Consider the following 15,303-nt stretch of genomic DNA (forward strand, 5'->3'; position numbering starts at 1 on the left):
TGTGAATTTTAGTTGTACAATAATACATGCAGTAAGTCATTTCTTAACGTGTCCTCTGAAAAACTACTAACATTTTGTTAAATATTATAAATTTATTGAACACAAATAATGAAAGTTTTATAATTAACTGTTTTTACTCAAAATGTTATTTTTCTGTTGTAGTTGCATTCAAACTATTAACAAATTGAGTACAAGGTGATACATTTCTTTGTTTTATAGTTTTAATATTTCATTTGTTTACCCTTCGGTGTGGATTCCTATATGTGGTGAGGGAACCTCCCAGGGAAGGTTCTGTTTTTTCAGTTTACCTCCTGTGAGATCTAAACATCCACCCACGTGTTTGAATCTGAATCTTATATAAGATTCCAATAACAAGTGACAATGGTCTAACAGTTGTTTATTTATAAGTTTTATTACATTTCTACAGATTAAGAGTATGGTGTGTTTGTACTTAGATGTTAATAGGAAACCATAAGAATTGTTTGATTAATGAAATGGTAATGACAGTTATTTTCCCTAACATACATCTTGTTTTAATGTTGATTTATGGTACAAGATAGTTCCAGTTTTGCTTTTCTTTTTTTCACATGAAGATTTTTTAAGTTTTTAACTGTAGTCTTAGGCTTGACTGTCACATACAGCTCCTGTTAAGATAGACCACAAAGCCTCTTAGTAGGTAAGCCAATATTATCCATTATTAAAAGTCATGGAGGACTAAAACCTGTTTAATTTAACAGGCTGCTAGGGAAGATATCAGTACTTCTGAGACACAGTCTACATCCAATACTGCTAGTCCAAATGTAACTGGAAGGAAAGAAAAAGCTGCTGCAGAGGTAAGTATAATGAATGTTGTAACAAATTACTTTCCTGTTCATGACTTTGTCTGAACAAATAAACTTGTTTTTATTAAATAGAATAACTTGTATAATTACATGTAGACAACAATGCTAAATATGATTTATTATTGATCAAAAAATTGTCTCCAACCAATTCTAATATATTTATTAACATTTATCTTTATGATGTTATTTCAGTACTTTTTTTGAATGATGCCATTATGTAACCAAATCAAAAATTCAAATCTTGCATTATTGGTTATGATTGATCGTCATGTATGATTGGTTATGACCTGCCATCAAACATGTTTTTCAGTGTATATTTGGCCACTGTAACTAGTAATGGGAATGATAGCTTTGTTTACCTGTATTTTCTATAATTGAAAACTGATGGGAAGCTTTAACACTGTGCAGCTAATCTTTAATTAAGATTATTTGAAGGTTAGCATAATGTAGTACCATTGATAATTGTTTATATTCAACTTAATCTTACTATAGTGGGTGTAGCTTGTATACAAGTAGCTATGTGACCAAAGTAATAAATGTAATGTTGCACCATCTGCTGGGTGGTACCACAAATAGAAGCACATAAAAATTTCACACACTTGCATATTCAAGATTCATGCAGTTAGAAAAAAACTGTGGTATGTCCAACAATCATTTTTGTATAATAGAACACAGTTTTATTATACAAAATTATTATCTTCACAACAAGAACACAACTTTCACTAGGACTGTATGTGAGGGTTTGGTTATATAATTTGTAAATGTAGTACTATAGAAAATGGAGATCTTAAAATAAAATAATTTTTTACAACAAAGGATACCACTTTTAATATATAAAAATAATAGTTCATTTCATGATAGTCTGAACACTTTCCTACATAGTGCTGACAATCTGAACACTTTCCTACATAGTGCTGACAGTCTGAACACTTTCCTACACAGTGCTGACAGTCTGAACACTTTCCTACACAGTGCTGACAGTCTGAACACTTTCCTACACAGTGCTTCCTAGAAAAATCCTTTTTTTAATCACTTCTATGTTTTTTCGATGAAGTATTAACACTATGATTAGTAATTACTAACACTGCCTTGTTTGTTGTTGTGTTTTCAGTCTATGAAACATGAAGAACTTTTGTGTGATGAATGCATTTGAGTTAAAGAATTTTATTTGAAGCTTGAATTTTCCATTTTATGATTGTTTTTAGGCTGAAGATAGTAGTCCCTTAGATAAACGAAATCAGCTGTTAAAAAAAATGATCGATTCTCAAGAAAAAGTAAGTTTCTGTTGTTGTTTTAGATCTGTGTGTAAAGTTGTTACATAAAAGATATCTTAGAATGTTTGTTATATATAATTTGTTTTTATAGAACAGTGCTGTCTATGTATATAACATGGGATCTGTAAAACAGTTTTTGTAGAGGTGTATGTTCTTACACTGACATTTTGAATGTAAACTGTGGTAGTAAAGTTACTGATATGTAATAAGTATAAATATTAGTATCATAATAATGTGGCTGTTGGACATCTTCTATTTAAAGTTGGCTGCTCTGAAAGAACAACAAGAAATGTTGATGTTTCTCCAGAAGAAAGCTGAATATAAATTGGCTGAAGCACGAATTTACCATGGTATGTCTGCAGAGAAAAATATTACCATTTAATGGAAAAAATTGTAATTTCATTTGTTTTAATATATTATAAAAGTTGTGTAAGTAAAATTTTCTTGTACTTTAAGTTATGGATTTTGATTTCAAGAAAAGCTCTAAGCTAACATTTAAAATATAATAAATGTTGGAAGAAGTGACTTAATTTTTAACTAAAACTTAGAAAAATCCATAGTTATATCCAGTAGCATCACACTTGTTTTACAACAAAGTTCATAATAGTCTCTCTTGTTTAGTTTGACTTGTCATTGAACTTGGTTATGTTTCCTTAATTTTTTTATCATTTATGAATATTTATCTGTCATTTTTGTTAATTGGCATGTCTTTCTTGTTTACCTTCAACTGTATGCTTGTCTGAATGTTTGTTTCTGAGTAAAAAAATGAAATAAGGAGGAGTTCATAGCACATGATTGGTATGTTAAAATAAATAGTGAAATTTATTTTCTATGAAAAATCACCATTACTATAAAGAGGTTTCCTTTTACCTTTAATTCTGATATTGAATTGTCCGGATGCTATTAAAGAACCACCTGATCGTGACGAAGGTTGGAATAAAGATCATGGCAATGACCACAAGAGTGGCAACTCTTTAAAAATGGCAGAATCAGGACAAGTGCATGACTCGACTGTTGGTGCATATGAGACATGGAATGATTTGGATTCTGACTGGGGACAGGCTGCCAGTGCATATATTCCTGTTTCCGTTAAGAATGAAGAATCTCAGAACTATCCTGTAGAAGAGGAAGCTAGATGTGCAGCTCCCTCTGTTGGTGAGATTGAAAGGTCTGTTCATCAGAAGTTGCAACTTCTGAAAGAGATAACAGATCATACTCAGAAGGCAAGTAGTGTTAATTTATTGTTTATACACACCTGCATTGTATTAGTATTTGTAACTGTTACTTTTAAGTTAAATTATATTGCATGGCCACGTGGTTAAGGCATTCGACTCACTATCTCCGGTTTACAGGTTTGAGTCCCCATCACTCCAAACATTCTCACACTTTCAGCCTTAGGGGCATTATAAAGTGATGGTGAATCGCATTATTCATTGGTAAAAGAGTTGGAAGTTGATGGTGATGACTAGCTGCCTTCCCTCTAGTTTTCCACAGCTAAATTAAGGATGGCTTGTGTTGATAGCTCTCATGTTGCTCTGCATGAAATTTAAAAACAAATAAACTATATTGATTATAGAACAAAATTAATAATCCTAACTCCAGTATTACATTGCTAGAGATAAAAATTTTAATATGTTTTGAACAAATTCTAAAAACTAGCTTGTTCAGCAATTTGTCAACAGAAACAAGTATTTCAACAATTAACTTTCTTAGCACGGGCTCATTCTATTTGACTGACCACATGACTTATTTTATACTTGTTTGAAGTCTATATAGATTTAATACTTCTAACTTTTAATATGGTGTATGTATCTTCACAAAATGTGGTAGTCTTTCAGTTAACCATACGAGTCTTTGACATACAGAAATATTTTTAGTGAAGTATTTTCAATAATCTAAAATAAAGGTTTGTCCATGAATATATTGAGTATTTGTTTTGAATTGTTCATGTGTAAAGTAATTTTGATGTTAAGGTTAATAAAAACATTTCTTCATCTCAAAGTTTCCTTTGTGAAAGTTAAAATGTTTTTTTTCAGTGACACTTTATTTTGTTATTTTCTCTACCCTATCTACATGTAATTGGTCAATTTCACCAACTTCCTAACAATCAAAAAATAAATATGTAAAAATTACTCCCCTTTATTTCTAGAATGACTTCAGTTGTAACATGAAACTACATTCATTCATCCTAAGTAACTTTAAACTTGTAATAGTGTACATCTAATCATAATTACATTTATTGTTTTATTGGCCTTTGAACTGTGTCTAACTACTATTAGCACTGTTATAAGTTGTAAACCACTTGGAGCATGTGCATTTTGCATTACACTGTCAAATTACATTGTTGACAAGCTACTACAAGCTGCCCATATGTGCTTTGTGAAATATTATGTTATTTATTTTACCTAATCTAATTTTAACTAACCTAAACAGATCCCTATTTTTACATTTTAGTTATTTTTATAATAATAAATAATGAATAAACATGAAAATCAAGAAATAAAGTAATTACCCAATCTTTTTTCTTGCTGTTGACTGTCAATGACATATGATCCTATTTTTTTCTGTACTAATGGTAGTAATGCTCTAAATAACTTTTATTATATAATGCGACAAAGAACATATACTGATAACATGCAAAAAGTGAACAATTTTCCTTAATTTTCAAAATTTTTCTGGCTTTCTCACTATGTAGAAAGAGCCATTACAAATTTATCAAAACTAGTTACTACATTTCTTGTGGGAATGAAGCCTGTACTAAAAGCAAAACTGGCAGTTTCCTGTTCAGAATACAGTGTAATATAATATGTCATTTGATAGATTAAAACCTTGGCTTTCAATTGGTTATAAGTAATATGTAACTAAATTTAAGAAAGAGCTATTAAAAAATCTTAAAAAAAAGGTGTGACAGGTGGGTATAGCAGGGAGGGGGTCTGATTTTCTATTGATATCTCTGTAATAAAACAGAATTGAAAGCTATAAAAATAATGGTTTGTCTGAGTAATAATAATTCTGTAGTGAATAATTTATGTTTACTTTTCTCCATTTTGGAGATGTGGTGAATAAATGAGACAAGAAGATACTTGGAGACAAATGTGTCACACTAGAGGAAACCCAAGATTTTGTAAAAATAGATTTGTAGAATCAAGAACTTAAAACTTGCATTTTGTTAAAGTATGGATTTTTAACTACTTAGAATGCAAAATAATGTGATGAAAGCATAAATTAACCTAGAATTATTACAGTTCAACAGGCTTTGTAGCTAAGTTATAAAGTGTTTTAAAATAATTTCTTTAGTAGTTTTGGCCTGGTGATTAAACTTATTTGTACATCTAGTAATTCAAAAGCTGGGAATGAGTTAACGTTTTAAATAAATATAAATTAAAATGTGTGATGACAGGTCATGTCATGTGGGTTGAACTTTCTGATTTATGTATATAAAGAAGATGGAAGGATATAAAGTTAATTATATTTTAGGAATATTTATAGAACAAATTTGTAGTTTGCACTAATACTTGGAAGCCATAACTAGGTAGAAAAGTTTTGAATGTTACTGTAAATCGATAGTGATATGTGCATTTTTATCTCCTGTATCCAGATAGATTATAAAGGAAATTATATAATATTAAAGTAATCAGTATATGTTTTTTAAGAATGGATTAGTTTTACTACATTAAGTTATTCAGATGCATTGAAATATTACTTAGTGGATGAATGATGACAAACTGAGTACTTTGTTACAACAAAGGTTTTGTTTTTAGATATATGGAAGCACTGAAAACTTTACTGGAACTAAGTGAATGATAGCTAAGACTTCAACATTTTGTTGATAACATGTTGAATGTAATTACAAACTTCGTGTATAGTAACATTTCTAAACTTCAGTCATCTGAATGAATATGCTGTTTTATTATTACTGTTATCTGTTACTAAATGGTTGTTTATGCCTTTTAATTGAAAGATGGTAAAGCTAGAAAGTTTTTACCTAATTACCATAGCAGGCACTAAATTTAGCATTTGTAGTCTTTGCTAATTTGTGACAACATGAAGTAATTAAAAATATGTAATGATACATAGGCAGATTGAGCACACCCATTATTCATGTCACTTTAAGGTCCTTGTAGTTTATCTTAAGAATGTTTGAATGAGAACTGAAGCTTAATGGGGACTGATGTATATTACAAGCATGTAATGTGAATGTTTTTGTCACACTTCAGTTAACTTGTAGTTCCTAAACATATCTTTGAATGGTTATCATTGGTTCATTATTAAAATACATAGTATTTATTGTAAGGCCAACTGATACTCTAGGGTGAAGAACTAGTTGAAGATGTCCCAGAAGAAGTTGTTAGCTGGCACAAAAACAAGTTTGAAAACAAGTTGATAGAACTGCAGGAGAAAAAAAATCAAATGGACCAACTGTTGAGGGAACTATCGGGTTTACAAGGAGGAAATGTGTTAGGTGAGTTTATTCTTGTTCTTATGATAGTAAGAAACTATTAGCAGAAGAATACTCTATACAATTCCTCAAATAAGTTTTTTTTCAATAAATAAAAATTCATGATTTAGAAGAAAATTTATCCCAGGGTTCTGCTCATAGAAAGAACCTAATCAGAAATATTAGTTTCAGTTATTGAAGGAAAAGTACTCCATAGGGTTGAACATTATTGATTCTGATGTACCAAATACTGGTAAGGGATTCAAATTATATTGAAACTTTATGTATGTAATGTGAAAAGTGACGTATAATTTTACAGGCTAATGCTGTATCAATCCAATTTTCATTTAGAGACAAACAACTACATGTGATAATCATTACTAATTGTTTTTGTATCTGTAATATCTCCACATGATTTTGTATAGTTTGGAACAAGCAGTTATTACAGTTTTTAGTTAACCCATCCACTCTGTTTATCATTATTACTTTATTTTACAGAAACTCAGATTGCTGTAAAAGTAAATCAAAGTGCTTCCCAGTCATCATCTGCTGACTCTACTCTGCAAGAAGCTCAACAGCTGTTGGATTCATATGAAACTAGAGAAAAAATGAAGTCAGTGAATGCTAGGGATTTAAAAAACTTAGAAAATAGTTTGATAGCTATAACTATCCCTTTCTAAGATGCTGTTATAAGATATTTCATTTATTATATTATGAAATTCTGTAGCTTAAATATGGTATATGAATTTCTTTTTCATTTGGTTAAACTGTCATAACAAAACTTCATGATGTGTTTTTGTCGTCTTCTAGTGTAGAATACAAAAGAAAAGTCTCTTAAAAATAAGGGTACTTTAACAAACCTTCATAAATGTGATTTTCCAGAGTGTTTTTCTCAAAATACATATTGGAATATTTGACAAATTATTTTTGGAAAGAAAGATGTATTACAATGATCATTGATGTTCCATAGAAAACTGGAACACATGAAGAAGACATTGCAACAGTTAAGGACAATGGTAGATAACCTACAAGATCCAGAAGTACCAGAGTTCCAGGATTATTTCAACCAGCTGCCCAAAGATAATAGACAAGAAACCAAGTTCCTTGGACCAAGGTAACTGGAAGTGTTCAGTAACATTTTATTTTTTTATTTAAAATATATTTATTAAGGTACCACCACTAAAGAAAGAACATTTAAAATCAGTATGTTAAGAGAGTACATTTAACATTTCTATCAGAAGTCATGTATTTGTATTATTAAAAAAAAATTAATCTTCATACTGTTGTGTGTAACTGGTCATATTTGAACAGCTGACAACAGGTTAAAACTTTTCTTGATAAGATGTGAAATAATATAAATATTTTAGGATGTAAGATTTATTAATAAAGTTTTGTATCAGGTTTGTCAGAAAAGTTATAGTTAAGGTACTGACCTGAAGTGTAAGAAATGTAGTATAGGTGTACATTTGACAGCAGTTTTATCATGTTCCATGTTGTGTATTTAAATCTTCATAAGGTAAATTCTACTATGTTCATGCATTGCTTCAAATAAAAGGAAATACCCATTTCAGTAAATTTGCAAAATGTTTCTTTGCGTAGTTTTATTGTATGTGATGTTTATTTTACACTAAAGTATCTATCAATGATTGGAGTGTCCTTTTGACTTCTTACAACCCTAGGGAACAAAGTGTATTTATTGCATTGAAGAAACAAAATGTATAACAGTAATTGATATGACACATCAGAATGTCTAGGCTTCAGGACTTTGGTAACACTTGTTCACATTATATTTGGATAAAACAGTGGCTGAAATTTATTATTTCAAAGAATGTTCATTATTTTTCTGCTATGTATAAAATTATTTGAAGTGAGATCAATATCTATTGTTTAGTGAAGCTTTGAATCAATAGAGAGTTGCCAGTAAAAAGTCTTTTTGGACTAATCAAAGTTGTGAAAAAAGAGAAGAGATATGAATTTACATTTTTAATTTGAAGTTGTGTGAACATGTTTGTAAGCTCCATGCAAAAATATCATTAGTTTTTTGATTTATCAGTTTATTTGCAGTTCAATTTATTCTATTTTAAAAGACAACTCACCCAGTTTTGTTTATGCAAGTTTTAGTTCTAATAAAACACTAACATCTCTAACATACACTGTACTGAATATGCTTTAACATCTTCCCCAGTGCTCATGTAATTTCACTGTACATACACACATACTCATGGTTCACACCATGTTGTTGAACTCCAAGAAATATTGGGATGCATACTTCCATCACATTACAAACTGTTTGTGTTATAACAGTAACACTTCTTTTTTAATGTTAGTTCCCAGGCTTTGACACATAGTGATGCAAGGCAAGCACCTTTACCTCCTTCGAGACAGGTTAAAAAAGACAACCTAAGAAGAGACCAGCAAGACAGGTTTCCTGCAAGAAGGCATTATGAAGCAGAAGGAAGTGCAAATGAAGAGTCTGACAACATAACTGGACAAGGAGCAGTGTCTCAGCCACCTCCATCTGTCACTCAGAATCCTAGTGAAACTGATCTAGAAATGCAAGATAAAGTCAGGTAAAACCTTGATTATGTGTCAAGTAAAAGTGATAATACAGAATATATCTAGTATCTTTGACAGTTGGATTACACATGTTTCATACTTCTAAAGTACATGTCCCATTTAATCCTATCATGATTGGTGCTCACTTCTGAGGAGGTGAATGTTCACCTGGATATTACATTTCAAAAATTAGGTAAGAAATGTAATTGTATTTTAACTCAAACATTTTAAAATTGCAGTATTATATTTATTTAGTGAATTTCACATACAAAATGAACTTAAAAATGAAAGGTTTCAGTTGCTGTCCAGTTCCATGGAGTCTTGCCTGTAAATAATGCTTTAATGTCTTTTACTCATCTCAAAGTATAGATTTGTATTGGCTAAGAAACTGTTGTTTCTTGTAAATGTAATGGTCTGTGTCCAGTTTTTTTTATTCATTTTTCTCCTTTGTCATTGATTCATTGTCACATTCCTTCACTGCTGTCTTTCTATATTGTAACAGCATAAGACCAAAACAATTTGTAATGAAGCTCATTGACAAAAATGGGTAGAGCCACTGGCTAAAAATGATTATATTAAGGAATTCTAGTTCAATATAAAGTCAGTAAAGTAGCTATAGCAGTAACTTGTGGTATGTCAACATTTTAGCCACCAGGAATTGGTTTTATGAATGAACAAAAGATATTCTTCCAAAGTTAACAACACTTAAAAATAAACTAAACAACTGGGAAATACCTGTTGTAGTTTTTTTTACTTTTTGTAACCCAGTAACTTCAGTTAGGGTCAAATTGTGCATGTCACAACTTTTAAATTACATTCAAATTTAACTGAACAATTGTAATATTAGATTTGATGTGGTTAAGTCAATTTTTTGTAAATTCAAAAGGAAATATTTAATATTTGTTTTCAATATTAGCTCTTCTGATAATGTGTCACTACTTTCTGATTTGCTTTTTTTAGACATTCTTACTATCCTTGCAAGATGCCCCAAGTTTAACATAAATTACATATAGTATAGATATGGCTGAAATATAACCTTACATTCATCATTGCCAATCTTTTTGATTTAGTGATGAATAAACCAGAAAGTCAAAACCTTGTGCCACACTCTCACATCTTGACTTTAAGAAAATGTCTGTAATTCTCTGATATTTATTGTTGGTTTATATAAAACAGTAGAGAGAAAATATTTTAATTCACTGCTTTCCTTATAAGACTACAGTGGAACCCCTCTAAGCGGCCACCCCTCAGATTCAGTCATTCCTTGAAAGTGGTCATTCAATCACAGTCCCTTTTTTTCTTTATATAATCCCTAATTATGTAGAGTGGAACCCCTCTAATCAGGCCAGTTTGTCTTAGTTCCAAAGGTGGCTGCTTTAGAGGGGTTCCACTGTAGTTAGTAGAAAAACTGTTAAAACATGGATTGTGTTGTGTACAAAAGACTTGCATTGTAACAATACATTGAAAGTTTTAGCATGCACAGTTTCATGGTTATTTGTAAAATTAAGAACTTTAAACTTGGACACTATTAAAATGTGGATTACAAGCTTGGTAATATAAACCAAAAATAATTTAATGAAATGTTGAAGGTAAGCTGCTAAAACCTCGTGACATGCACAGTAAAAGGATGCTTTGGAAGTTAGGGTTAACTAACATCATATCCAGAATAAAAAAAGGGGGAATACACATAATTTATGCTTTCTAGAATGACAAATTATAACACAAATGTTTAATATAACATTATACATCTATGTTATTACATTAACATTTCAGTTATTCCTGGCCAACATTACGGAAATTGCAATGAAGTGGTGCACGTGAACTCGTGTTACCATATCAAAGAATAACACCGACCGTTACAAAGTGACCTGTCTTAGCTGTGATTTAATGGACTAGTATTTTGTAAAATGGCCACATTTCAATTATAATACATTATCACTATTTACAAATTGTTCTTAAAACTTATTTTCTCAAAACATAGAATAGTAAATAAAAAAGTATAGAAAAATGTATCCCTTCTAGTTATGATCTCTTTGTATTCAGTTGCTGCTTGCTATAGGTACCAAGCCTTATCAAATTTTGCACATGGCAGATGTGAAACAACATTTTCTTAAAACTTTATATATACATTTTGGAAGAACCAAAAATCATATAATTATATTAGTACCCCAAAATTCCATTATAATTTATGTTGCTTAGGAAACATATTCTTTGTAGTGTAGTATAAAAGTGAGAGTCAAACCCCAGAGTAACTCAAGAGTTGATGGTGGTTGCTACTGATTATATGTCTTTCTTGTAGACTTCTGTTCAAAAGTGGGAATGGTTAATAAATTGTATCTTAGCACAGTTTTCAAGATTAATTATGATTTGGATATAATGGCTACACTATAAAATATTTAGGCTAATGGTGTGGATTACTTGTTCAGTTTTCATTTGGGATTAAAACAGAATTTGTTCAATGACAGTAACCATGAAACCTTTTAGGATTTAAATGTTTAATATGTTTTGTCATTAGGAAGCTACAAGCTGCAAAAGATAAACTACAGAAGTTACAAGGGTTGCTGAGTACAGTTCAACAGTCCAAAGATACAGGTGAAACAGTTCCTCAAGCATATGTACAAGTTTTAGATTCATTGAAAGCAGAGCACAAACCCAATGTACAAGAAGCACATGATGGATTTGAAAAAAAGACAAGACACCAACAGCAAGGAGTCACCAAGTATGTACTTCTTGAAGTTGTAGAGCAGTTGAAATAATAGCAGCTCAAAGTGGTTAATGGTTACAAATTATTCATGGGTTAATGAATTATTAAATGTTAAACTAAGCATGTTAAAACTTATTTGTTGCAAGCTTTTTTGCCTTATATATCAATCTAATTGAAGTATTAGAACCATGTTCACAGTTAAATGGTGGTGATGCTAATACCTGTCTAGAAAACTTTTTGCAGCCACTAAACTTACAGAGGTTACTTTTTTAAACTGTGCCATATTTTTACAGACCATGTAGCTGTCTGATCATGTATTATTATCTGATAGCTTTTTGTAAATATTCTTGTAGTGTAATTTCTATTGCAAAAGGGCTGTCATATCAGAAGCACATCATTTATCCCTGCATGCTTTTCTTACTTCATGTACTGTAGGGAGTAATTTCAATTGCTAGTTCAAAAGTCTGATTTCATAAAAATTAGTATACACTATCTGGTGACTTGATTGGTATGTCTGCATAGAATAACATGAAACCCTTTACATATCTACTTGTTTGACATTGTGACGTTTGTCATATGTAGACATCCTTCTTGATTATATTGTGTACAGTTGACTTGGTCACATGGATCACTGACTTTCATTTAGTTGACTTGGTTACATGGATCACTGACTTTCATTTAGTTGACTTGGTCATATGGATCACTGACTTTCATTTAGTTGACTTGGTCACATGGATCACTGACTTTCATCACTCTTCCTATGAAATGTCAACATATTCTAGATCTGATACATATTGTAATATACAGTTGGCATGCGATTTTTGTTTTAATTTAATGTACTTTACAAAAAATAGCATCTTTGTTAAATGGATTTTTAAAGATAGGTCATAGTCATTCTGTAATTTGTTCAGATAAATTTTTGATCACATACTAACTGTATAACTGTATTGGTTCTTTATTGTTTATTTTAAGTAACATCTTTCAGTTGATAGGAATGTGTAACAAGTTACAGAAAGTTCCAGTTACTTACTCATTCATAGTCCACTTCCTCTTTATTTGATACCTTGAAGTACAGCCTTGACATAGTACTTGGAAACCTGATTCTCTTGTACTGGAAGACAAAACTGTATATGGGTGTTAAGGGGATAATATGAATGCAGATGCTGAAGTTGTCATATTGCATTAAGGGGCATCACCATAACATGATGTCTGGTCATTCAAATCAGCTGTCCAAAATGCAGGTTTTACAACAATGTTGTGCTTCTCCTTTAGTATACTGACCTCTTTCTATAGTGATATCCTTTAGGTCTGGATTTGTGTAACAACTCTCGTGGCATCATTTCAAATAGAAATTTGCTGGTGAGTGAGGTGATTATTCATAAAGTAGTGTAGAGTAATTCTGTTCTGAAAGAGATTTTGTAGCAGTGAAGAAAGGTTTATTGTAGATAATGTATGGTCCCCAGTGTTCAGTGATAGGTCACTAAGCACTCAGTTTCATGTTGGTTAAATGAGCTGCATTGAGTTTGAAAGGCCTTTTTATGCTCATGGGAAGCATGTGAAAGAAATCTGTATGATGGTTGTGGTGGCAACATGTTATAGATGTTTTTGCATTTGAATAATACATTTAAAACACTCACAAAATTCACTTTACTGTGACACATTGTTTGTGGAATATGATGTGCTAAGTTGCAAAACTTCATTTCATTTACCATGTATACCTGAAACTATAGGCTCAAATATTGTAGTTTGAAACTAAATATTCTTTAGAATATAATTATAGCTTGAAACTAACTAGCCTTTTGAAAATAGTATCTTGGAACTAAGTATCCTTTTGAAACTAGCATCTTGGAACTAAGTATCCTCATAAATATATAGTATCATGGAACTAAGTATCCTTTAAAATATATATAGTATCATGGAACTAAGTATCCTTTATAAATATATAGTATCATGGAACTAAGTATCCTTTAAAAATATATAGTATCATGGAACTAAGTATCCTTTATAAATATATATTATCATGGAACTAAGTATCCTTTATAAATATATAGTATCATAGAACTAAGTATCCTTTATAAATATATAGTATATTGGATATTGATAGCTGAAGCCTTAAATACAGAAACATGAGCTTTATAATATTAGCATTAAACTATGTTCTGAAATTATTCCTGCTGTGAAAACAATGTGTGTAATTGATTAGTGTAAATTACTTTATTCAATCTGAGTATATGTAGGTTGTTAAGTTAGTCATGTACTTGTCTGATTTCTTCCTACTAGAGTTATTTTGTATTTAAACTTAGCCACGTAAGGTATTCTAATAAAATAAAAATATGATATTACCATTTAGATAATTACTTGTACGATAAGTATATGATTTCAAGTGATCAACTATGTTAATTTCAGTTTTATTTCATGCAACTAGATTAACTGAAGTAGGGGATTACGTGGAACAGCAACAACAGGAAGGAGAACAGCTTGAAGAGGAGAGGTACGAGTTACTGACTATGCAGGAACAGTTATCACAACTGCAACAGCATCTTCCTGGGGAGATTTTACAGAACTATGAGCAGAGATCATCGGGAGAAGGTGGAAGTTTGAAAAGAGACAAAAACTATCCATCCTCTGTTGCTTCTCAGATAAAACCAGAAGCAAGTGGAATGTTAAATGTTCCTGACCGACAAGATAATTTAGTAGATTTACTTCAAAACTCTGTTCCTGGAGTAACAGGTAATAGGTCACGATCAGAGTCGTTATCAAACAAAAAGGATGTAAACTTGCCAAAAAACTTGCCAGTAAGGACTAAATGTAAGTTGACGGGTAGTAAACTAGAAGGTGTTGCCAGGGAAGGAATGGAAGCTTTGGCCTCATTGGGTGCTGAACTGGATCGAAGTCTGTCTTTGAGGGATGAGCTTCGAAAACAGAAGTCCATGTTAGAAGAACTCCTGCGTCAGGAACGTACCAAACAACTTGGCTATACTCAAAACCAAGATCATCCTAGCCGTAGCGGATCGTCTGTGAAGTCTGAACCTGTTGAGGGCTCAAACAGTGTCTTAGCTCCAGACACAACTGCTGCTGCCACCTGGGGAGGATCTAGTACTCAAGATAACCTGGAAGATGAAGCAGAAGAAACGTTAGAAAGTCCTGATGAACATGATGACGATGAAGGTGAGTAACTAACCTTTACATCAATCTGTAGTTGCAGCAATATTGAGGAGATAAATTTAGGACCAACCAGGAAGAAATCTACAATCAGTTGTATTCATAAGATGGCTGGTGTGGGAATTAAAACCTTAATAAAGCACAGAACAAAGTTTCAACCTTCTTAGGCCATCTTCAGGTTAAATTTTATCTTAGCCATGGTAAGTAAATTGTGTTGTGACAGGTGAGAAGAAAGAGTTAAAAATTTCATGCATTTCATACAACAGTATGTAACATAATTAAGAAGGATGTGGAAAATGACACATGTTCTCAATTGACTTCTGTGTC

General features: G+C 31.3%; 1 protein-coding gene across 3 annotated transcripts in view; it reads left to right on the plus strand.

Moving 5' to 3' along the window:
* Positions 1-15,303, plus strand: part of LOC143230219 (uncharacterized) — a 75,277-nt gene that overhangs the window by 18,133 nt on the left and 41,841 nt on the right. For all 3 annotated transcript variants that reach the window (XM_076463362.1, XM_076463364.1, XM_076463365.1), the window contains 10 exons: positions 738-833; positions 2,048-2,116; positions 2,379-2,466; positions 3,026-3,339; positions 6,428-6,578; positions 7,053-7,167; positions 7,525-7,668; positions 8,882-9,124; positions 11,626-11,829; positions 14,240-14,982. In XM_076463362.1, the coding sequence (XP_076319477.1) occupies positions 738-833; positions 2,048-2,116; positions 2,379-2,466; positions 3,026-3,339; positions 6,428-6,578; positions 7,053-7,167; positions 7,525-7,668; positions 8,882-9,124; positions 11,626-11,829; positions 14,240-14,982 (2,167 nt within the window). The remainder of the gene's footprint in view (positions 1-737; positions 834-2,047; positions 2,117-2,378; positions 2,467-3,025; positions 3,340-6,427; positions 6,579-7,052; positions 7,168-7,524; positions 7,669-8,881; positions 9,125-11,625; positions 11,830-14,239; positions 14,983-15,303) is intronic.

The sequence above is a fragment of the Tachypleus tridentatus genome, chromosome 10 (assembly GCF_004210375.1).
Source record: "Tachypleus tridentatus isolate NWPU-2018 chromosome 10, ASM421037v1, whole genome shotgun sequence".
Classification (NCBI taxonomy): domain Eukaryota; kingdom Metazoa; phylum Arthropoda; class Merostomata; order Xiphosura; family Limulidae; genus Tachypleus; species Tachypleus tridentatus.